This window comes from Tetrao urogallus (genome assembly GCF_951394365.1).
Source record: "Tetrao urogallus genome assembly, chromosome: 4".
Classification (NCBI taxonomy): Eukaryota; Metazoa; Chordata; class Aves; order Galliformes; family Phasianidae; genus Tetrao; species Tetrao urogallus.
Window position 1 is genome coordinate 1232695 of NC_136817.1, and position 20504 is coordinate 1253198.

Below are 20504 nucleotides of genomic sequence, written 5' to 3' on the forward strand. Positions count from 1 at the left end.
TTATGCAGCTGACATCAAAGTCTCTGCTTGAAGATCAGTTGCTCAGGAGCACAAGAATTGCACTTACTATCCCTGATCCATTTTGATACTCTGAGTCTTTAGAGTACTCTGCATGTGCAGATACCACTGACGTCAGGTGTAGCTCTCTGCTTAACACCAGGGCTCTGGAGCAGCCAGCTCTAAGATGCCTGAGGGCTGAGAGGGCCTTCGATGACCTTCAATAATCAAAAAACTTAAGCTCTGGTCCAAGTAAAACTCAGTCACCAGGTCTAGGGGTCTGGAAAAAGCTGATAACTGACCATAAGGACTAGGTTAACCAAGAGGGCTTTCCTGCTTCGTGTGAAGGGGATTGCTGTGTGAAGCTGAGGTAGAGGAGGAGCTTCTCAGACTTTCCAGTTGGTGGCTGAACCTGTGCCTGACCTTCAGCCTGTACCTTTGCTTTCTTGTTGCAATCATCTAGTCACCTCTCTGTGTGTTTGTTTGTAAAGGTTACAGGCTAAGAGCTAGATAAACTTTGGATTTACCTTTAATTCATGATCAAAGAAGTGCAGTTTACTGCTTGGCTGCCCTACTCTTGGCAGGCTGCCACAGCGATAGCTGGGGAGTCCGGGATTTAGGGTTGATTTGTGTGCCCAGGATGTGAGCCAGAATGACAGAACCCCAGAATGGATGAGGTAGGAAGGGACCTTTGGATCCATCTGGTCCAATCTTCGCTCCAACAGGGCCAAAAGGAAAATATTTCTGCTCCCAATTCCTATGCTTTGTGCTACAATGGTCTTTGACAAGTAGGAAGGGTGATAGCAAGCATAGGGTATGAAAGGAAGGCAATGGATAGCACCAAGTCCTGTGATAAAATCTCAAGAACTCAGAGGGGGATAGATTTGCCTAAATATAATGTGCTGTGCTATATTATGTAGGTTATGCCCTGTAGGCCTTGTACAATTTTAGACTGATTCAGGGAAGATAAATAAGACCTTTCAGAATACAAAATGGAGGCATTAAGTCAAAACACAACATATTTACTTGCAAAACAAAGAAACAAACAAAAATAAACAACCCCACAAAATGGGAGAGTATTAATTCTGTCTCTACGAGACAGAAGAAAAAGAAGATCTGTTCAGGTCCCTTTCTGATAGTTCCATGGTTGGAAGCAGTAGAAAAGATCTCCAAAAGGCATGATTGTTGACAGTGTTCTTTCAAGGCCCATACAACGTATCTGCAGTGTCTGGCAGACCCTGTCATGAGTCCTGGCACAGGACTTCTGTGAACGATCTTGGATTCAGCAGCTCTAGCCCTCCATATCTTTAGTCCTCTCCAAAGAGGCTCAAAATTATTTGTGAGACCTCAGAACACCAACCAGCAAACCAAATGAAAGAATGAGTTAGTCTTAGTTCTGATTAGTAATCCATAAAATGCCAGGTTACACCAGTGGAATATTTGTTTTCACAGCATTTCCTCATAAAATAAGGCATTGCAACAAAAAGAGTGGGAGAGCAGCTCAGACCTTGAGAAATGTGGATTCAGAGGTCAAAGTAACAGAGTGGAAAGGAATACTTCTTAATTCCATGTTGTACATGTATAAATAAAACAACTTTTAAAGTCATATCATAGATGGAGTTAAACAGAAAACAGAAAGTGAAAGTGGCTTGGCCACTCACAACAACTGCAGTATAAGCAATAAGTGGATAGCAGCTTGTCGTGCTGTGGACATTCAACTCAAGCAAAGCAGCTCAGCTGCAAACTAGGCAAAGACCTGCTCACCTCAACAGGAAAAGTCTCAAGGTGGCATAAATGGCCTTTGAGGTCCATCTTACTTGTGTACTGTTTCCCTGTCTCTAAAAAAGCCATTTAAATGTGGGTGAACTCCTGGCTATTCTATGGTAGCTAAAAATAAAGACTAGGATGCATTTCTTTATGTATCAGCTTGACATATATATTTCTATTTTAGCTCTCTCTGTATATTTTGCTGATAAATGTATCCACAAAAGTAATTTGATTTTCTAAACCCCTCACCCAGAAATACTCATCAAAGATTCTGAGTGATTATATTCAGACAGCATCTCAAACCCTGCTTTTATTGATCTGTGCTGACAGTGTGGGTCACTGAAAAATTATTACCACACATAGCAAAAGCAAATGGAACTAAAACATAATTAATTAATACTGAAAATTTTATTATTTTGGTCTGAAAATGATGCTAAAAACATTACAATAGTTTAGTAAGTTTACGAATGTGGTATTCAGTTATAATCCTTGTACAGTGTAGTACTATGTGCTATATAGAAAACCAAACATTTATTTCGAATAATATTTGAGAAACCTGCTAATATGCCTGCTCTGGAGTAAAATACCTTTGTCACTGATAGTACACTTCCCAACCTGCGCTGTGTTTGCTCAAGCGGCTCCAGCAGTAAACCAGGTCCCTTTCAAGTGTACTTTGATCTGTGTCACAAATTGACAATTTCATCAGAAAACAAAGTGAAGACTGTTGAAACCTAGCCATGTTTTATGGAGAAACAGCTCCAACACATACTTCTAAATACAGAGAAGGAACTGAACCAGACTTGATCAGAGTACCCTTCCTGCAGTCACAGTGTTTTCTGTGTTGTGTTTGGCCGACGGTAGAACACAAATAGCAAGCTCAGCTATTCTGTAATAATCAAAAATTTATTGGGAATGTGTACAGAAAAAACAACCATGTAAAGAGGTAAGCACTGCTCAAGAAAAACCATTGGCCATTTTATAGTCAGTGGCATTTCACAACACTGATGTCCAAACTGTGGAAGGTAAGATAAGCTCAGTGCCGCTCAAATAAAAGATTTATTTTCTCCATTCAGGTCAGTCTTTATTAAATTGTCCCTTTATGAGTCTCCAACCTAAAAAAAAAAAAGAAAAGAAAAAAAAAAGACAGTGTTTGAATGTTTTTCTAAAGAAAGATGAAGTACATAAGGCTTAATTATGATATGTTGATAGTGTTCATACATATTTATACTAGTTGGAAATTTAAAGTTCAGCAATTAAAACACATGAAGACAAGGAATTATTTGTAGTCCTGGGACTATCTACTCATCTATTTGTTAAAAGAAACAGTGAAAAGGAAGGTATACTGAAATCAAAACACAAATATTTCTGTGATGAAACAGTAAACAAAGCTGATGCCTCCAAGAAGCAGTAGGCATAAAATTTCAGCTGTCCAAGCTCTGTATTTGCAATTATAAACATATTTGGTGGTTATTTTAAATATCCCCTCTGTCCAATGGTCAAACCTGCTTGGTGCCGCCTGAGTGCTGCTGTCCATCTATTGAGAGTCTGTTGAATGGGATGATTTTCATTGTAGTTTCCTTCATGGAGTACCATCGGTCACGCCACGTTGCCCATATAATGCCATTGTCATATGAATCTGAACCAGCATCTCTGGATGTGTACGCACCACCTGAAAGTAGCAATTTGAGCAAAGTATTTAGTTGTTTCTAAATGATTAATGTGCCCATCCCATACAAAGTCGTGGTACCAACACCTCTGTGACATCCCTAGGCATACAACACATTGCACATAGTGCCCCTCTCCCTCTCTTTGCTTCTGTCAGGACCAAGAATTCCACTTTGGGCTGGAGAACTGCCACAAATTGGTGTTAATATAAACAATTATTGAGAAGAATGGACTACATCAGCTTTGGAAAAACCAGATGACAAAATATTCTCAATGAAAGTGACCCATTTTCCTTTGACATTGAAATGTGGTGTCCTTCGTTACATTTGTCCATGCAAAAATATGTATTTAGAAGATATTTCACCTATATAATATTGTCCATTGAGGTGACCAGCATGGCATCTGTTCATCCACCATCCAGATCCATCTTGCTCGGCACAGTTGCCCTCAAAGTTGTCGTTGTCATTATCGTAGGTGCTGAAGCGCATGCCATTATGGTAGGTATAGGATTTGTCACTTGGATCATCTCCAAAATCAAAGCCGTCAAAGGCATCTCCAGCTTCACCACCAATAAAGTAGGCATAGGTCAATCTGTACTTGTCTTCTTCAGTTCCCACTTTGAATACCGCATAGTCAGCAGTGCTATTAACAGAGGATAACAGTGAGTATGAGCATGCTGCGTTCCTAGTATGCACAAATGAAATACACATAGATGTTAGAACTGCAGAAAAGGGATTGAAGGCATCCTAGCATGTAATTGTGTAAAAGGGTTATTTTTAAACGATTGTGTGAATTGTTTCAATGACAGAAATCCAATCAGTTTTTGTCATCCACCATTAGATGCGTTTTTTGACTCTACTGTTCTTTAGTGACGCACAGAAGACCTACATTACACATCCACATACATGTTTATCTACCAAGTTGCTACTGCTTAGGCTTACTCAAGTCACGAGGAAGCTCTTGGTGGAAGGAAGAAATAGGTATCTCAAAAAATACGAAAGGTAGTAAGCCCTCCTTATGAGAATGGAAGACAGAACTGAAGAAACTTTGAAGAGAAGAAACAGATTTATTCTGCCTAATCAACGAGGGCTTCTGGCACGTGGCCTTCAGACAGGTACACGTGAGGGCTGCTGTCACAGTTATGAGTTCAGGAGCCCATGCATATCTCATGCATCTTGATATATCTAACAGTGCCACGCTTTTTTTAGATCTGTACAAACTAACAGTACTGGAAAAGCAGTAGGTATTAAGATGCCATTTTCAGAGGCTTCATGAGCAAATACCCTTTTTTGCCAGACCAGTCCTCCAGTTCTATTCGCAAGGCATATGGCAGAGTGGACTGCGTAGTTATTAAATGAATCTTTTCATTGCCCAGCCAAAATTCTGTGGTGTCATCTGGAGACAGATGGCCAAATCCTTCCTTGTACTGAACCCAATTTCTCCGGAAGTCCTCACTCCCATCCAATCTCTGTAAAACAACAACAAACCAACCCTCAAAAAAACACACGTTACGTACTTCAGGTAAGCAGATGTAAACAGCTCTTGATGCAATACGCTTCCTTATGATAATAACACCCTAGTGACAAACCCTTATGATAATAATACCCTAGTGACATACCCTCTGCAACACTGTCCAGCCGTTGCCATACTTGTCGATCTCACAGTAGACTAGGAAAGACTGCTTAGCTTTCTGAGGCTTGATGAAGTAAAGACCACTTTTTCTTGCACCTTTATTTGCAATATCTTGACAATCTGAAGTAAAGATATTCAAAGGATTGTTACTAATCTATAGTTCTATCCTCACACTCTATCCTCATATTTGATATGGTAACTTTTGCAGTGTAAGAAGTTTGGTTAATTTGATTAATAAATATTAATAATAAATTTGATTAATAAATATTAATAAAAAATATTGTTTCAAATTTTGCAGTTTAGTCTAAGTGTTTAAATGTCATTGCCATAAAAAAAAGTACTGAAGGTCACAGGACCTGTGTAAAATCATTCTATGATTCTATAGAATCATTCTATGATTCTATGAATACGAGAATGTTCATTTCACATGGAATTTAAGCAACTTATGTGTAGAATACAGTCATAGCACCAATTTCTACAGCAAAAGCCAGCACTTCTGGAGTTAAATTTTTCTAGGTGAATCAGCAGAAATGTAAGTTCTGTAAGTAATTCTGTAATGTAAGTAATGATTGTAAGTTATCTTCCTAAAATCAATCCAAGCGTTGATTCCAAAACTTGCAGTCTTACATCTTTGCACAAGTCTATGATCACAAGATCCTTATCACTCCTTAAGATCACAAGAACCCCATCACTGCAATGCTAACTGGCAGCACTTGTAACTGAATCAGACCTCCACCATACAAGAAGCATTTTGTGCACCTCTTCCAGTTGTCTCCTGTATTTCAGCAGTATCTTTGCATGGTTCCTGACAGTGTGACTCGAGTTGAGAAATCTTTTGTTTCAGCTGTGAGATCTTGTTGCTGTTCATTATGTGCATATCTGTCAACTGTCTGGAGAGAGAGACATAAAAATGGCTTGTTTCTTCAGCTGCTTCTTATTACCTGCACAGATGCCTGACTGAGATAGCATGCTGCCACATTCATCCCCAGTCTCTTAGCACTGGTATGTAAAGTTGAGTAAAACAGCCAAAATGGGAATGTACATGCTTAATCTCATGTAAAACCTGACTTGCCTCTAATCAGCAAAACTCAAACCACAAATTAATGCATGATTGTAATGCCGTGGAATGTTTTCCTTTGCTCTCCTTAGCAAATTATGAATTATTCTTCCATAAGTGTGGAATTTTACATAAATTATGTAAACTGCCTCAATGATCAGAATGTTTAAATCGTATTTGATATAATGCTATAGAAATAGAGATTTTGCTACTTTCAGGTCAATAAAAATAGCCTCAAATTTTAGAAAAGTTAATGATGTTTTCGATTCTATTTTCAGTGTCGGTTTACTGAAGACCAGCACTGAGTTTATAATAACTTATGAATTATACCTGTGGAACTGAGCTGATTTTCTCAGATATATGCAGCGAAATTAGTCAGAGTAAATGATTGTACAAATATTTCATACACTCTACAAAGGCACATTAATAAAATCTCTATAGCTCATGAAAAAAGAAATCATCAATGTCTAATGAAGCAAAAGAAACACAAATAAAATCACTGCCAGGCTTCCTAACATTCCTATCTTTTATTTGCACAATTAATGGATAACACTGATGAACCGAAAATGCACTCTCAGATCCTCATGGTTGCTTTGTGCCTTGTAAGGGAACTTCTAATGACAGTGTCTATTGGTCAACATAAGCACAAAAACCCTTTCTGTTATTGTTAGTAAAAGAAGAGAAAGAAAATGATTTGGATTATAAAGTGCTACAAAAGGTCAAAGATACCTACTGTATAGTATTTTCATGAGCCAAAATAGTGTTTTCATATCTGATAATTTCTTCAATTATTTTCTTGGACTTTTGAGTCAAACTCTCAACTGATTCTGAAGGATAGACAAATGAAATTATTGCAGTTTGGCAAATTAGAAAAACAAGACAGTGACAACTTGTTCAATTATGTAGGTATTTCTATATTCTCACGTGGTAGCGTCTGCTTCTCTGAAGGATAGATGGTTTTGATGTGTTGGATCAAATATTCTATTGATCCTGTGGAGTTAGTAGCTTGCTGCAGAAGTCTCTCAATTTCTAGCAGTTCACCATCCGTAGTGAGACGGTATTTGTTAAAGAAATCTGCAATGCCACAAGTTGTGGGGCAGTAGCTACCCTAAAGAGAAAGGAATAATAGCAGATAATGTTTCAGTAGCAAAAATGGACAACAGAATATTCGGGCAGGAGAACAGTTTGTACAAATGATTGCGGGGAAAAAAAAAAGCATAGACATTTGCCCCTGTCTGCAGTACTACAGAATTTATAGAGAGGTTTTAGTTTCACACCATATATATATCCACACATAGAAAGAAATTTGTACATGGTGTTACTTGTAGTGTCTTTAATATACCTTTATCAGCAGCATAGCTGCCTTTCTCAGCAGATGTTTACCAATACCAGTCAAGAACAGGTTTGAGCACAGTGCATTTAATGAGCTTTGAAGCTAACAGTGAGGATCTAATGAAGCTACAAATGGCGGTTAGTAAGTGGTGTAGGCAGGCTTTGACTAGACTCTTAATGTAGAAGAAAATGATACTTACAAATCGCTCGTCTAATATGCAGCAGTTTTCTCTGGTAGCAATGTACTGAAGAGAAGAAACAAGACCACTTTCAGTGAGTTTCCTCCAGAAGCATTCTAAGCACTGACACTAACACTCTGCACCAACACTTACCGCCATGCTGGTAGAGAAGAGCAGGGAGAGGAGATGCCCCAGAGGCACCCATCTGCCCAGCTTCGGCCCCATCTCACTGGGTGCCATCTGTAGCGTCAGCAGTTGAAAGTGTTCTCCCCAGCAGCCGAGGCAGCACCTTTATGGGCTGCCAGATTTGGCCCCAGAGCAGGGCAGCAGAGGTTTAAGGGAGCAGCTGGAGATGGGGGCGGGCACGCTGAGGTAACGGGAAGAGGTGGAGTAGGGGATGAGGTGGATTCCCAGAATTTGCACGCATCTCTTACTCCTCCCATTTGCAGAACTTGCTTTCCACCTATCTGCTTTATCTTTGTTCCAACTGGGTCTTAAAGGAGGCAGAAAGGTGAAACAAGGTGTGCAGAAGCTGTAACATGAGCATAAGCAAATGCACACGTGGCTCTTGGATGGGGGCAGGCAGAGTAGTTACTTAACTTGCATAGGGAAAAGCAGAGGTAACTACCTAATTACATGCAAACATATATCCATAGCCTAAAGTTAAATATTAAGAATACTTCATGGTTGTATAGTTCCTTCCTTCTATAAGGCAGAACATACTTTTCAAAGGCATTCAATGTCATTCTTCCTATTTGGCAGACAACAAAACTCAGGCAGAGGGAGTTATAAGGCCATGTCAGGCAGTGGAATATCTGGAGAAGCCGCCCGTGGTCTCCCTTACAGGCAGGGAATCTTCTCTGCCATCTAATTTAGGAAGTCTGTGTGAATGACTTGGATAAAGCTGCCCTGCTGGGAGCTAGACCTTTCATCCCTGGATCAAACAGCTTTCCTTTCCAATCACCACAAACTGGGAAAGAACGTTTGCAGACAAAAATGCTGCCTCCAGGGACGGTGACTGGCTCCGAGTCTGTGCTTGTACTCTGCCAGAATCTGGGTCAGGTTAAATCACAGATGTCCCCTCCAGGGCAGATGGGTACACAGTGTTTGGGACAGAATATGTGGTATCCAACTCAGGTATCCCTTGTTCTTACACAGAGTAAAGAGCACACTGCTCTCCTCTGTCACTGAAAATAGTCCATGTAGATCTGAAACTCTTTCAAGGGAATACTTCATCATGGAACGTGGTAAAATTTGTCTAGCATCCCTGGATAAGAATTTCAGGATTCAGAAAAGATGACAACAGTCAAGTCTGACAGAGAGCTATATTAGTTAATTTTGAGAAGAAGTTCCTAACATTTTGGGATCAAAACGTGACAATGGCTGTGATGAAATAATTTCAATGTATAATGCAATAATTTTTGCTAATGTTTCCAATATCTTATATAACAACAATAAAGCTTAATTGCTGTAGATAGTTAGCTAATTGGGTCTGAAAAAAAGGAGGATCATTATGAATTTTCAGTGTGGTTCTTGTCTTACATAAAATTATCACCAAATGGATCTACATTAATGAAGGAATCAACCTAAACAAACACTTAATGATTACCAAATATCTTTACGCTGCTCTCACAAGAGTTGTCCAGTTGTATTTTTGGTTGTAACCAGTTGTACTTCTTAGCAGAAGATGTAAATATTTAAACCTCACAATATCTTTGTTTGCTTTACTGATTACACAGTCGTGTTGTAGCCTTGAATAATGAATCCTTTCATATCTTCGCCCCCTTCTCTTTCCTTCCATGAATTCACATTGCACGGTTTTGAAATGACTTTTTCCCACTTTTCATTAAATCCAAAACAGTACATGTTCTAATGTGAAACATCAGGGTAGTCTTCTCCTCCCTTTCGTACCATTTTCTCATTTAATTCCAGCTGCATGAAGCTGACCCATTTACAAAACAAACGTGTTAGAGACCTGATTTCACCCTTCAGTCTGCCCAACATATGTAAGCTCTGTTGTTCTTCTGTTCAGCTTTTTTTTTTTCTTTCCGGTAAGCTTGTTTACTGATTTGCTAACAAATGAGGATTGATTAATGCCACACAGGCAGAATAAAGAGTTCTCAATTTTGGTTTAACTTTTCCTCACAGTTTATTTTTTGAGCGGGTGGTAAAATCACATCAGTATTTGCTTAAAAGTACCTTGTTCAATTCAACTGGTATTTGATCAGTATTTTTGTCAAACAGACACTGGAAAAGTATCCAGTGCCTTCCCATTACTCACAGTAAATCACAGAAGTACAGAACAAATACACATGCATTTCTAAACCAATAGTAGCAGATTATTCTTATGACTGCCTTCAGAAAATAACAGTTTTCCAAATGTACGACTCATACATGACTTCAGAATCTAATGTGAGATTTCAGCTCATGAAATTTCAGAAACACTACGGTGATTTGGTACATTTTTGTTATTGTTCTAATGGAAACTTGAATGTCAAAATAAATACAAAAAATAAATGATAAAAACCTCGAAAAAGTAAATATCGAAAAAGAAAAAGCCCATTTTGCTTTGCAACCTATCACAAATATGCACTGCTCCACTTCTACTACTAATATGCTCCTCTGCTAGGTCAACTGATGAGCAAGTGATAATCAGGATGAGAAACAGAGATGGTTAAGAAGCTGTCTACAGCTGACGTTATGCTTGTGGTATGTTAAGAAACACCCTGCTTTACAAATAGCAAAGTGAAAATGAAGAAAAGGAGAAGGTTCAGTAAGTCATCTTTCTCTTTCGATATCTGAGTCTTAGGCAAAAGGCAAATGGCCACATTTCTTGCCGATTCAACAGTCCACTCTGTGCATCAGGTACTCTTTCAACCTTCCTGAAGAGAAATGCCTAGAGATTTGGGTCCGTAAATATCAGCTGCCAGTTGCTCCGCATGGGAGAAGCTCTTATTTCTTTTCACTTATGAAGTCAGCACAGACATGGGCTATGCTTCTGCTGAAATAAGGCTGAAAAGAGTTCTGTTCCCTGCAAGCTGAGCAAGGAAAAATATAAAATCCACATCATTCACGGTATGGTTTCACTTGGAGTACTTTGGAAAGAATGCAGAAGATATTTTGCTGCATGCACACCATGGATACAGGAAGGATGCTTGTGTTTTCTCGCTTTCAGGTTTTTCCAAGTTCCAGAGCACAGGATGTTTTATTTCAACACACTAAAAATCCAGCAAACATCCTGAAAGCCCCTAAACCATGAGCTGGGATCAGTTAAAAATCATTACTGGGCCCTGAGCAGCTTGTACCTTAAATAAGGGTTATTAGGTGCAACACTGCAAATTCTCTCCCTTTACTCATTTACAAAGACCGTTTTCAGCTGTTGATACCTTAGGGAAGGTTGGCTTTTAGACTATCTGCAAAAGAGAGATTGCAATGTATGCTTTACCTTGAAGGGAAGAGCAGTGAACTCCATTTGTTAAACAAAAGCATCCACTAATTTGTGGGAATAAGATAAGTAATAAATTCAAATATTTGCGGAATATTTTGTAATTTGTTTAGAGGACAGAACCTCAATAAATTAAATAGAACTTCCTTTATAAACCGAAAAATTTGTTGGTATCTGCCAATAGCTTTGTTTTGGAGAGGAACTTATTTGCAGTGGCATTAACAGACACATAGCAAAAAGGTAATAGGTTTCACAATAAAAATGTAGCCTGTGAAATGCACTGCTTGTACTTTCTTGCAGGCAGCAGAAACTTGACTGCCAGTGAAATCCTACAAAAAGCTTATTTGCTTAGGAATGATGTAGTCTGCATTGCCTACTCTGACATCTTGCTTGTAATTCAGGATGACGGTGGGAGAAGGATTAAGCTCACATTTCCTTTACACATCAGCTGTGCCTCAAGCTGATGCACAAATCTGTTTACAGAGAAGGAAGCACGGGCCTAAATCTGAGCCATTAACAGCACTCACACAGTAGAAGTAGATACAAGCATTTAGAGTCACCGAATGAAACAGTGAATGTTCGAACTACGATCAGGAAAACAGTTATATATTTATTTATTTATTTAAAATCAGATCTTTTATCTTTCTTCAACACAAAAACTAAAGCCGAGTTATTTTCTTTCTCTCAATTTCTGAGAGCAAAATGTGCCTCACAAGCTGCGCATTAAGCAATGGGGCAAGTGGATGTAGGTCCTTGCCACACCTTAGAACTATGGCATTTATTAGTATTAAGCTTCTTCCCTTATCCAGCAAGAGGTTCTTACTTGCACCTCCGTGCTCGCGTTGCACACAGATTTGTTGCTGTCAGCTTCACTTCAAGTCACACAGCGCCGCCTGACGTCCTCAAAGAGCAACAATTTCTACAATTGTTTTCTACTATTTGTGAAGCCACGGAGAAGCCAAAACCTCAACATTACGGGACATTGCTTCCCACGTCTGCTACAGAAAGGGTCGCTGGAATGACTTGCCTCTGCTTTCATCAAAATAACCCTAATATCTCGTGCATGAAGGGACGATCTCAGAGTCAATCGTTGCTGCTCCTGATGGAGCCGCTGGCCGGGAACTCTGTGCAAACGTTGTATCAGTGCTCAGCAGTATGAAACCCCCAAATATTGCGCTGGAACTGCAAGAAGGGCAGCACGGAACAAAGCAGACAACACCGTAGGTGCGTCTCCCGTTCATCCGCGCCTTGTGCTTCTTGTCCCTGCACACCAAAATGTTGCCGTCGAAACTGGAGAGGGCCCAGCAACAGGCAGCAAGGACAGTCACGGCTGGGACCTGCTTCAGCGGCGGAGCTGCAGAAAGAAAGGGTGCTCCGGGGCTCCTTGTCTCGACTGTAGGAAAATCGTCTTTAACCAAACGGGGACGAACGCGCGAGCTCGTCCGAGGGACTCGCGGGCAGACGGCGCCACCTGCTGGCCGTTCGCGGCCGGCCGGGGCTCGAGCCGGATGACGGGCGGTGCCCGCCAGCCCCGCGCCGCCGCCGCCACCATGAGCTTCGCCGCGCTGCTGCGGCTCCGCGGGCCGCGGCTGCTCCGGGCCGTCCTCCGCCCGCAGCGCTGGAGCCGGCGGCGCGGCGGCAGCTGCGAGCCTCCGGCGGGCGCCGCGGTGCGCATCGGCTGCGCCTCGGGCTTCTGGGGGGACACGGCGGCCGCGGGTAGGCGGCGGGAGGGGCTGGCGGGCACGGGGAGCCGGGCCGGGCGGGGACGCGGCCCGGCGGGGAGCGGGGCTGACGGAGTTCCTCCCTGCAGTGCCGCAGCTGCTGTACGGCGGGAAGCTGGATTTCCTCGTCTTCGATTACCTCTCCGAGATCACCATGTCGCTGCTGGCGGCTGCCAAAGCCCGCTCTCCCGTGAGTAGCGGCTGTCGGCGTACAGCCTGCTTTGGACTTGGCTCCGGCTCCGCCGTGCCCCTTCCGAGCCCCGTGTTTGCCGTTGCAGGTGCTGGGTTACGCTCCGGATTTCGTCTCCGCTGCCATGGCTCCGTACATAAAAGATATTCACAGGAAAGGTGCGCTCCTCTCCGTGTTCGCACCTTCATGAAGCGCGGTTGCGAAATGAGCTCTGTGTAGGTTGTGTTCCTGTTTGTCACACCGGTGCTGTGCTGCCCTATGGACGTGAGCTCAAAAGACGCGACAAGAAGTGCGCATCTGGTGGGGGGGGGATGTGTAGGGCACGGGTGAAATGCTTGCCTGCGATTGCAAACGTGTATGCATGCCTCTGGGTAATTCTGTTTGTAGCTTTAGTTTGAGAATGGAGAGTTGCCTGAAAATCTCTTGTTAGAATATGGAAATCTCGTGGTTTAACACAATCTTTGTCAGCATTCCAAAGCAGTTCTAATACTTCGGTTTTGCCTAATGCAGTTGTTTTTGTTTACATGACTACATCTTTACAGCTTACTGAGTTCGGGTGGAAGAGAGAAACCATTTCCTCTGAGCACCCAATACCATGCTAGTGTACTCTGGAATTCAGAGAAATAGATGTTTCTGCTAAAGTGACGTTGTTTGGAAAGTATGAGTGCTTTAAAAGGTGGCTGTCCCCTGTTGTACCTGTAGGAACTGGTATGATGCTGTCATTTCCTCATAGTGTTTGTCTCGGTGGTCACTTTCACCTTTCTTACAGGAAGGGAAGAAGATAATTGTAGAATCGTAGAATCACCCAGGATGGAAAATACCTCTGAGGTCATCCAGTCCAACCATCCACCTATCACCAGTATTTCCCACTAAACCGCATCCCTCGTACAGCATCTAAACGTTGTTGAACTCCTCCAGGAGCGGTGGGGTCATCCACATCATAAGGCCTACCTGCAACAATTAACTTTTCTGAAAGCAGTCCCTCATTGGCTTAGTCTGATCTCCTTTTGTTTTACGAACTTAATGGGGCTCAAGACTTAGTATTTCACGTGATTAATGCCTCGTACCTCGCAAAGGTTGTGTCTTGCTTGTCTTTCAGCTTGCTTTGAGTTGTAGAAATGGAAGTGACTGTTAATGCTTCTGTGCTTGTTCTTTTTGCAAAGGTGTTCGTGTCATCAGTAACGCGGGTGGGATCAACCCTCTGGCTTGTGCGGCCGCTCTGCAGGAGGTGGCAGAGAAGGCAGACGTTGATTTGAAAATAGCTGTTATTACTGGAGATGACCTAATGAGTGAGGTATGGCACTTTGCCTTTAGGCTTAGTAGGACCGTGCGAGTTAGTCCGTATTGAGAAAAAAATTAGCCCAAATTTATTTTTTGCATCTTTCTGTATTATCTTTATTCATGACATGGATCAGAGAATGGTTTAAGTTGGAAGGGACCTTTAAGATCGTATAGTTCCAGCCCCTCTGCTATGGGCAGGGACACCTCCCTCTAGACCAGGTTGTTCACAGCCCATCCAGCCTGGCTTCAAATGCTTCTAAGGAGGGAGCATTCACTTTTAAAAGCATTTAAAACAATTGCTCTTATTTTTTTTAATGCACAGAGTGTGGTGAAGAAGGTTAAGTTCGACTCCTTATTTGCAAAGTACACCTCTGCCTCTCTGGGAACTTAATGTGCTCTGAAATTAACTGCCTGGAGCTGCAGAATTATCCTTGTTTTCTGGCCACGTCACCATTGCTGTTACAGTGAACATTTCTGCTGGCAAGGTTTGACTTGCTCGGTCTTACAGGAATTAAAGATGATTTGAAAGCCTAAGGAGTATATCACGTCATGGTTGTCGATCATCTTTGAAAGGAAAAGCATTCTTTAAAAACTGACTTAATCTTTATTTTCCAGCACTAAGAAAAATAAGTGTCTAGAGCTTTTAGTCATTCAGCTGATTTGCATTTGTTATTAATTTTAATGATTATACTTCTTAGAGTTGCTGTGAAATGAATCTGTTGTCTGATGCTAATGGAAGTTTTACAGTAGATGCTACAAAATACTCATAAATTTGGTGGTCTGTCTTCTGACAGAAAGAGAACCTAAGAGGAGCTGGCATCACTGATTTGGAGAGTGGCAAACCATTTCCAGAGAGTGTTCATAGCATGAACGTGTATCTTGGGTGAGTTACTTTAACAAGTTGTTTTTTGAATGGAAAAATAATTTTTAGTATATTGACTACATAAGCCTGTTTTGATTTGCAAGTAACCACCTAGGCACTTAAGGTTCACCTTTGTATGATTTAAGAAACTAGAAAATATTTTCTCCTTTTAAGCTGTAAATAAATTTTTAATTTAGAACCTTGCCAGTTGTGACTTTAGCATTACATCTTCTGAGAATCCTCAGGTTTGATTCAACACCAAGTTGCCGTAATTACAGTTATTAAGACTGTTTATTCCAAAAGTGGAGCATTCTGTCACTGCGTGGTGGAATTGTTAAGGATTGCCATTGCTGGAGTCATGCACAGCCCTTCTATTGAAATAATGAATCATTATGACTGGCTGCTGTTCTGGCTTGTACCATTATCTTGTACCATTATGTTGCACTTTGCAGAAATGTGTCCAGGCAAGACAGCAGGGGTTTGGCTGTGCTTAACACAGCATATATTTGTTCCTCAGAAATGAGAATATTTTAAGAAATTGCTCTTTACATTTGTATTCAGGGTTTTCTGTTATAGTTGTTGCTAGATTTTAACCTTCTGTTAATCTTTGCCTTGCAAGATTACAGACCATGAGTAATGTAAATGAAATCTAATAAACAGTGGTTAATGTTTATAATATTGAGAAGGTGTTAATTCCAGTTCAGGTGATTCATGATTCACAATTTTAGGAAAGGCAACTCATAGCAGAGAGGACAAAAGCAGACTAGTATGAGGAAGGTACAATTTAAAAATCCACTGTGTGTGGCTCTGCTTCACTAATGGAAGCTAAAACAAGTGAGTCTGGATGTTGCTTTATTTTTTTATTTGTTTCAAAGAAACAGTATTTCTTTATGGGCCCCTTCTCTGGGATGCATTGAAATGTAAAGCTATGAACCAGCTTCTTAAATCAGCAGTTTCATCATGTACATTTTTCTTCTATAGCATTTGCATTAGATGCTTAATCATATAAATGTCTCTTTTGGTGTGTATACGTGTATGTAGGTATATATACAGAAATCAACTTCATAGTGTACTGGATAAAATCAAGAAGTTCTGTAGATACTTAAAATAACTTTTTAAATTCCATAAACTTAGTTATGTTTACAGTTTGATTCTTGGTTCAGTACATGAACTACATCTGAAAAATAATCACTGTTACAGATTATGAAGTATTTCTTCTGTCCCTCCTGATTTATGTTCTGTGGATTGAGTTCATGTGTTTGGGTTTTTTTTTTCAGTAAGATGCAAGCTTGCTAACTTTTAGATGCTTTTTAGATGTAGTTACATGGCTTTATTAGTATCCCATAGAAATCCATTTGCATTTCTCACATGACCATTACATGACATTGTGCCCAGTGCATGAGTTGTTGTACACTGTATTTTATTGTCTCTCCAATCAGTATCCTTAATTTTTTTATATTAAAATGTCAGTAAATACGTATTTTTGCTTACATCATTAAGAACTTCTGTGCATTACTTTTCTCCTTAAAAAAAAAGTAGGAGTAAGTCTATTGAATCTGTCAAAGAAGAGCATTCTTAGTTTTTAAAGACACCCAGATTATGGTTTGTGTTTTTCAATCCACAAGCAGTGGCAGAATCATTAGATAGCTTTGACCAGAGCATGTGGCTCTGGGGTTCTAAACCCATGCTTTCTCACTGTTTGTCCTTGGAAGCAGTGAAATTGCTTCTAATAAATTATTTGAGATACGAGACAAAGTATCACTGAGGATATCAGTAATCACATATAAGAAGTTGATGACAGTTGGTGATAGGGTTCTGTGGCTACAGAGCACTCTTTGGAAAGCAGCCTTCATCCAGAAGAGGTTTGTGAGTTGGAGGCTAACCCTCAAATGGCCCAGGGAGGGGTTGGACCCAGGGTCATGCAGGAAGCACGGGTGAGTTACTTGCACCTGTGCTTCCTGGGCCAGCCACCCCTTCCCCAGGTGCTCAGTTCAGGCCATGACATGGCATTACCCTCACATTTACCAACCTCTGCAAGCCCAAGCAGTTAAGTTCAAGCCTGGCTAATTCTGACTGGGCCAACTTTTACTTGACCAATCTGGAAAACCTGTTGCTTGAGTTTCTTCAGAAGTAACAACTGCACGACACTTTACTTGAAGTTGGCTGATTCTTTAAGTTCCAATAATACTTAATTGAGATTGACATGAAAGGTTTAAGTTTGGAGGACCAAGTCAGCAGCCTGTCTTTGTGAATAATATCAAATTACAGAATAGTTTAGGTTGGAAGGGGCCTCTGGAAGTCATCTGGTCAACTTTTGTTAGTGTTGGTGTCCCTGCTGTTGGTCTTTATACACTCACCTACAAATGAAATAGGAGTAGTTGTTATTTTCTCTCAAAAACACTTTGTATTTTCTATTACTCATGGTAAAAGTGATCCAAAAACAAGATACATTGTGTTTCAGGATATTTTGAATGAATGTCAAGACAAGTCTTTCAGTTGTCATGAAATTGACTGGATGTTCGATGCTTGCTTTTAAAAATATTAACAACCACTTAGTTGTTGTGTGAACAAAGCTGATTTCATGCAGACTCATTAAGTAATTCTTGTTTTGTTTGTGATGGTGTGTCAAAAAGTAAGAATACATATTGCTTTTTACCTGTAGGGCAAGACCAGTAAGCAGAGCTCTTGACCTTGGGGCTGACGTTGTAATCACTGGTAGATGCGTCGACAGCGGGATTGTATTAGGGCCACTCATTCATTCTGTAAGTACAAGCTATTTACAAGGTGATGATGAACAGAAGTGAATGACTATTTGGGAATCGTTAAGGTTTTTTTGCTACTTTGGAAATTCTAATTGAAAAATGATGAGCTCTTTCATTTTTGTTTCACTTTGTTGGCATGCACGTATGAAAGTTTTTACTGCCTTTTCACTTCAGCTGAATCTATAACAGGGATATTTATGTTCTTAAGTACAGTGAAATTTGAAACAATTTCAGTGAAGTGGAGGGAGCTTTGCCACGTTTCACCAGCATTTTGCTCTTGTTTTTGGGTTGCTTTTTATTTTTCCCCAGCTTTAAAATTCAACGTAAGGTTAAAGAAGAAATGTATTTTCAGTACCGCAAGGTGGCAGTAGTAGATCTGGTTTTGTGCAGTGGTGGTGTATGGTCTTGTTCAGTGGGTAAGCAGTTTTATTTTAAGTAGTTGAACAATGTATCTCAAATTCACCAAGTTTCCGCAAGTAATACGAGCAGGATATGTGGATTTCTGAACTGCTTTGAATAGGCTGTAAATACAGCAGGTCGAGGGAGCTGATTCTACCACTCTGCTCTGCCTTCATGAGGCCCCACCTGGAGTTCTATGTCCAGTTCTGGCCCCCAACACAAGAAAGACATGGAGCTGTTGGAGTGGGTCTAGAGAAGGCCACGAAGATGATCAGAGGGCTGGAGAACCTCCTCTGTGGGAACAGGCTAAGAGAGCTGGGGCTCTTCAGCCTGGAGAAGAGAAGGCTCCAAGGGGTCCTTATAGCAGCTTTCCAGTACCTGAAGGGGCCTGCAGGAAAACTGAGCAGGGACTTTTTATAAGGGCAGGTAGCGACAGGACAAGGGGAAGGGGTTTTAAACTGGAAGAGGGTAGATTTAGACTAGATATTGGGAAGCAGTTCTTTACTGTGAGGGTAATGGGACACTGGAACAGGCTGCCCAGTTATGCTGTGGATGCCCCCTCCCTGGAGGCATGCAAGGCCAGGCTGGATGGGGCTGTGAGCAACCTGGTCTGGTGGGAGGTGTCCCTGCCTACAGCAGCGGGCTTGGAACTAGGTGATGTTAAAGGTCTCTTCCAACACAGACTATTCTGTGGTTTTGTTAATGACCAATTGCTATGGATAATAGAGGCTTTCTTTTGATGCATATTTTAAAAATCACAGAATCACAGAATGTCAGGAGTTAGAAGGAACCTCAAAGATCATCTATTCCAATCCCCCTGCTGGAGCAGGAGCTCCTAGATTAGATCAGCCAGGAATCATCCAGGTGGGTTTTGAATGTCTCCATAGGAGGTTACCCCATACCCTCCCTGGGCAGCCTGTTCCAGTGTTCTGTTAGCCTACCTATAAAGAAGTTTTTTCTAGAATTTTTGTGGAACCTCTTATGTTCCAGCTTGCACTCATTACCTCTTGTCCTATTATTGGGTGTTACTGAGAAGAGCCTGGCTCCATCCTCCTGACATTCATCCTGTACATATTTATAAACAGTAATGGGGTCACCCCTCAGTCTTCTCCAAGCTAAAGAGACCCAGCTCCCTCAGCCTTTCCTCATAAGATGCTCCACTCCCTTAATCAGCTTTCTGGCTCTGTGCTGGACTCTCTCAAGCAGTTCCCTGTCCTTTTTGAACTGTGTCCCAGAGCTGGACATAGTACTCCAGATGCAGTCTCACCAGGGCAGAGTAGAGGGAGAGGAGAGCCTCTCTGGACCTACTAACCACACCCCCTGTAATACAGCCCAGGATGCCATTGGCCTTCTTGGCTGCAGGGGCACAGTGCTGGTTCATGGTCATCCTGCTGTCCACCAGGACCCCCGAGTCCTGTTCCCCTACACTGCTCTCCAACAGTGGGAGAGTTAGCTGGGTTAGTCCCCAACCTGTACTGGTACCTGGGGTTCTTGCCCAGATGCAAGACTGTACACTTGCACTTGTTTTATTTCATTAAATTTCTCCCTGCCCAACTCTGCAGCCTGTCTAGGATGTCAGCGCATCCTTCTGGCGTGTCAGCTACTCCAACCCACATTTGTGTCATCTGCAAACTTGCTGACAGTGCACTCTATTCCCTCATCCAAGTCACTGATGATTATATTGATTAGTATTACCCTAACCCAGTACTACTGAACAAGAACTCTTGAGGGACTCCACTAGATTCAGGCCTCCAACTAGACTCTATCCCAGTGTCTCTGGCTTCTTTCCTTCAGCCAGTTCACAGTAGTCCACCTCGCTACCCAGTCAGACCACATTTCCTTAGTTTAACTGCAGGAGATGTGGGGAGATGGTGTCAGATGTTTTACTAAAATCAAGGTAGACCACGTCCACTGCTTTACTGTCATCTATCCCCCTGCTTATGTCTTCATAAAAGGCTACCAGGCTGGTTAAGCATGACTTGCCCTTGGTGAAGTCGTGTTGATGGCCCCTAATGACCCTCTTGTCCTTGATATGCCTGGAGACAGTGCCTAGGATAAGTTGTTCCATCACCTTGCCAGGGATGTAGGTGAGCCTGACATGTCTATAGTTACCTGGGTTCTTCTTGGCCCTTTTGAAGACTGGAGTGACAGTTGCTTTCCTCCAGTCCTCAGGCACCTCTCCCATTCCCCATGACTTACCAACGATAATGGAGTG

At 41.5% G+C, this 20504-nt stretch overlaps 1 protein-coding gene across 1 annotated transcript; it reads right to left on the reverse strand.

Annotated features, from left to right (window-relative positions):
• Positions 1-3260: 3260 nt before the first annotated feature.
• FGG (fibrinogen gamma chain) lies at positions 3261-7869 on the reverse strand (the record flags this gene model as incomplete). Its single annotated transcript, XM_079534989.1, has 9 exons — positions 3261-3433; positions 3794-4071; positions 4713-4897; positions 5048-5181; positions 5821-5951; positions 6852-6945; positions 7043-7226; positions 7651-7695; positions 7783-7869. The coding sequence occupies 9 exons, from the start codon at positions 7867-7869 to the stop codon at positions 3261-3263; spliced, it is 1311 nt and encodes a 436-aa protein (XP_079391115.1).
• Between the last annotated feature and the right edge of the window lie 12635 nt (positions 7870-20504).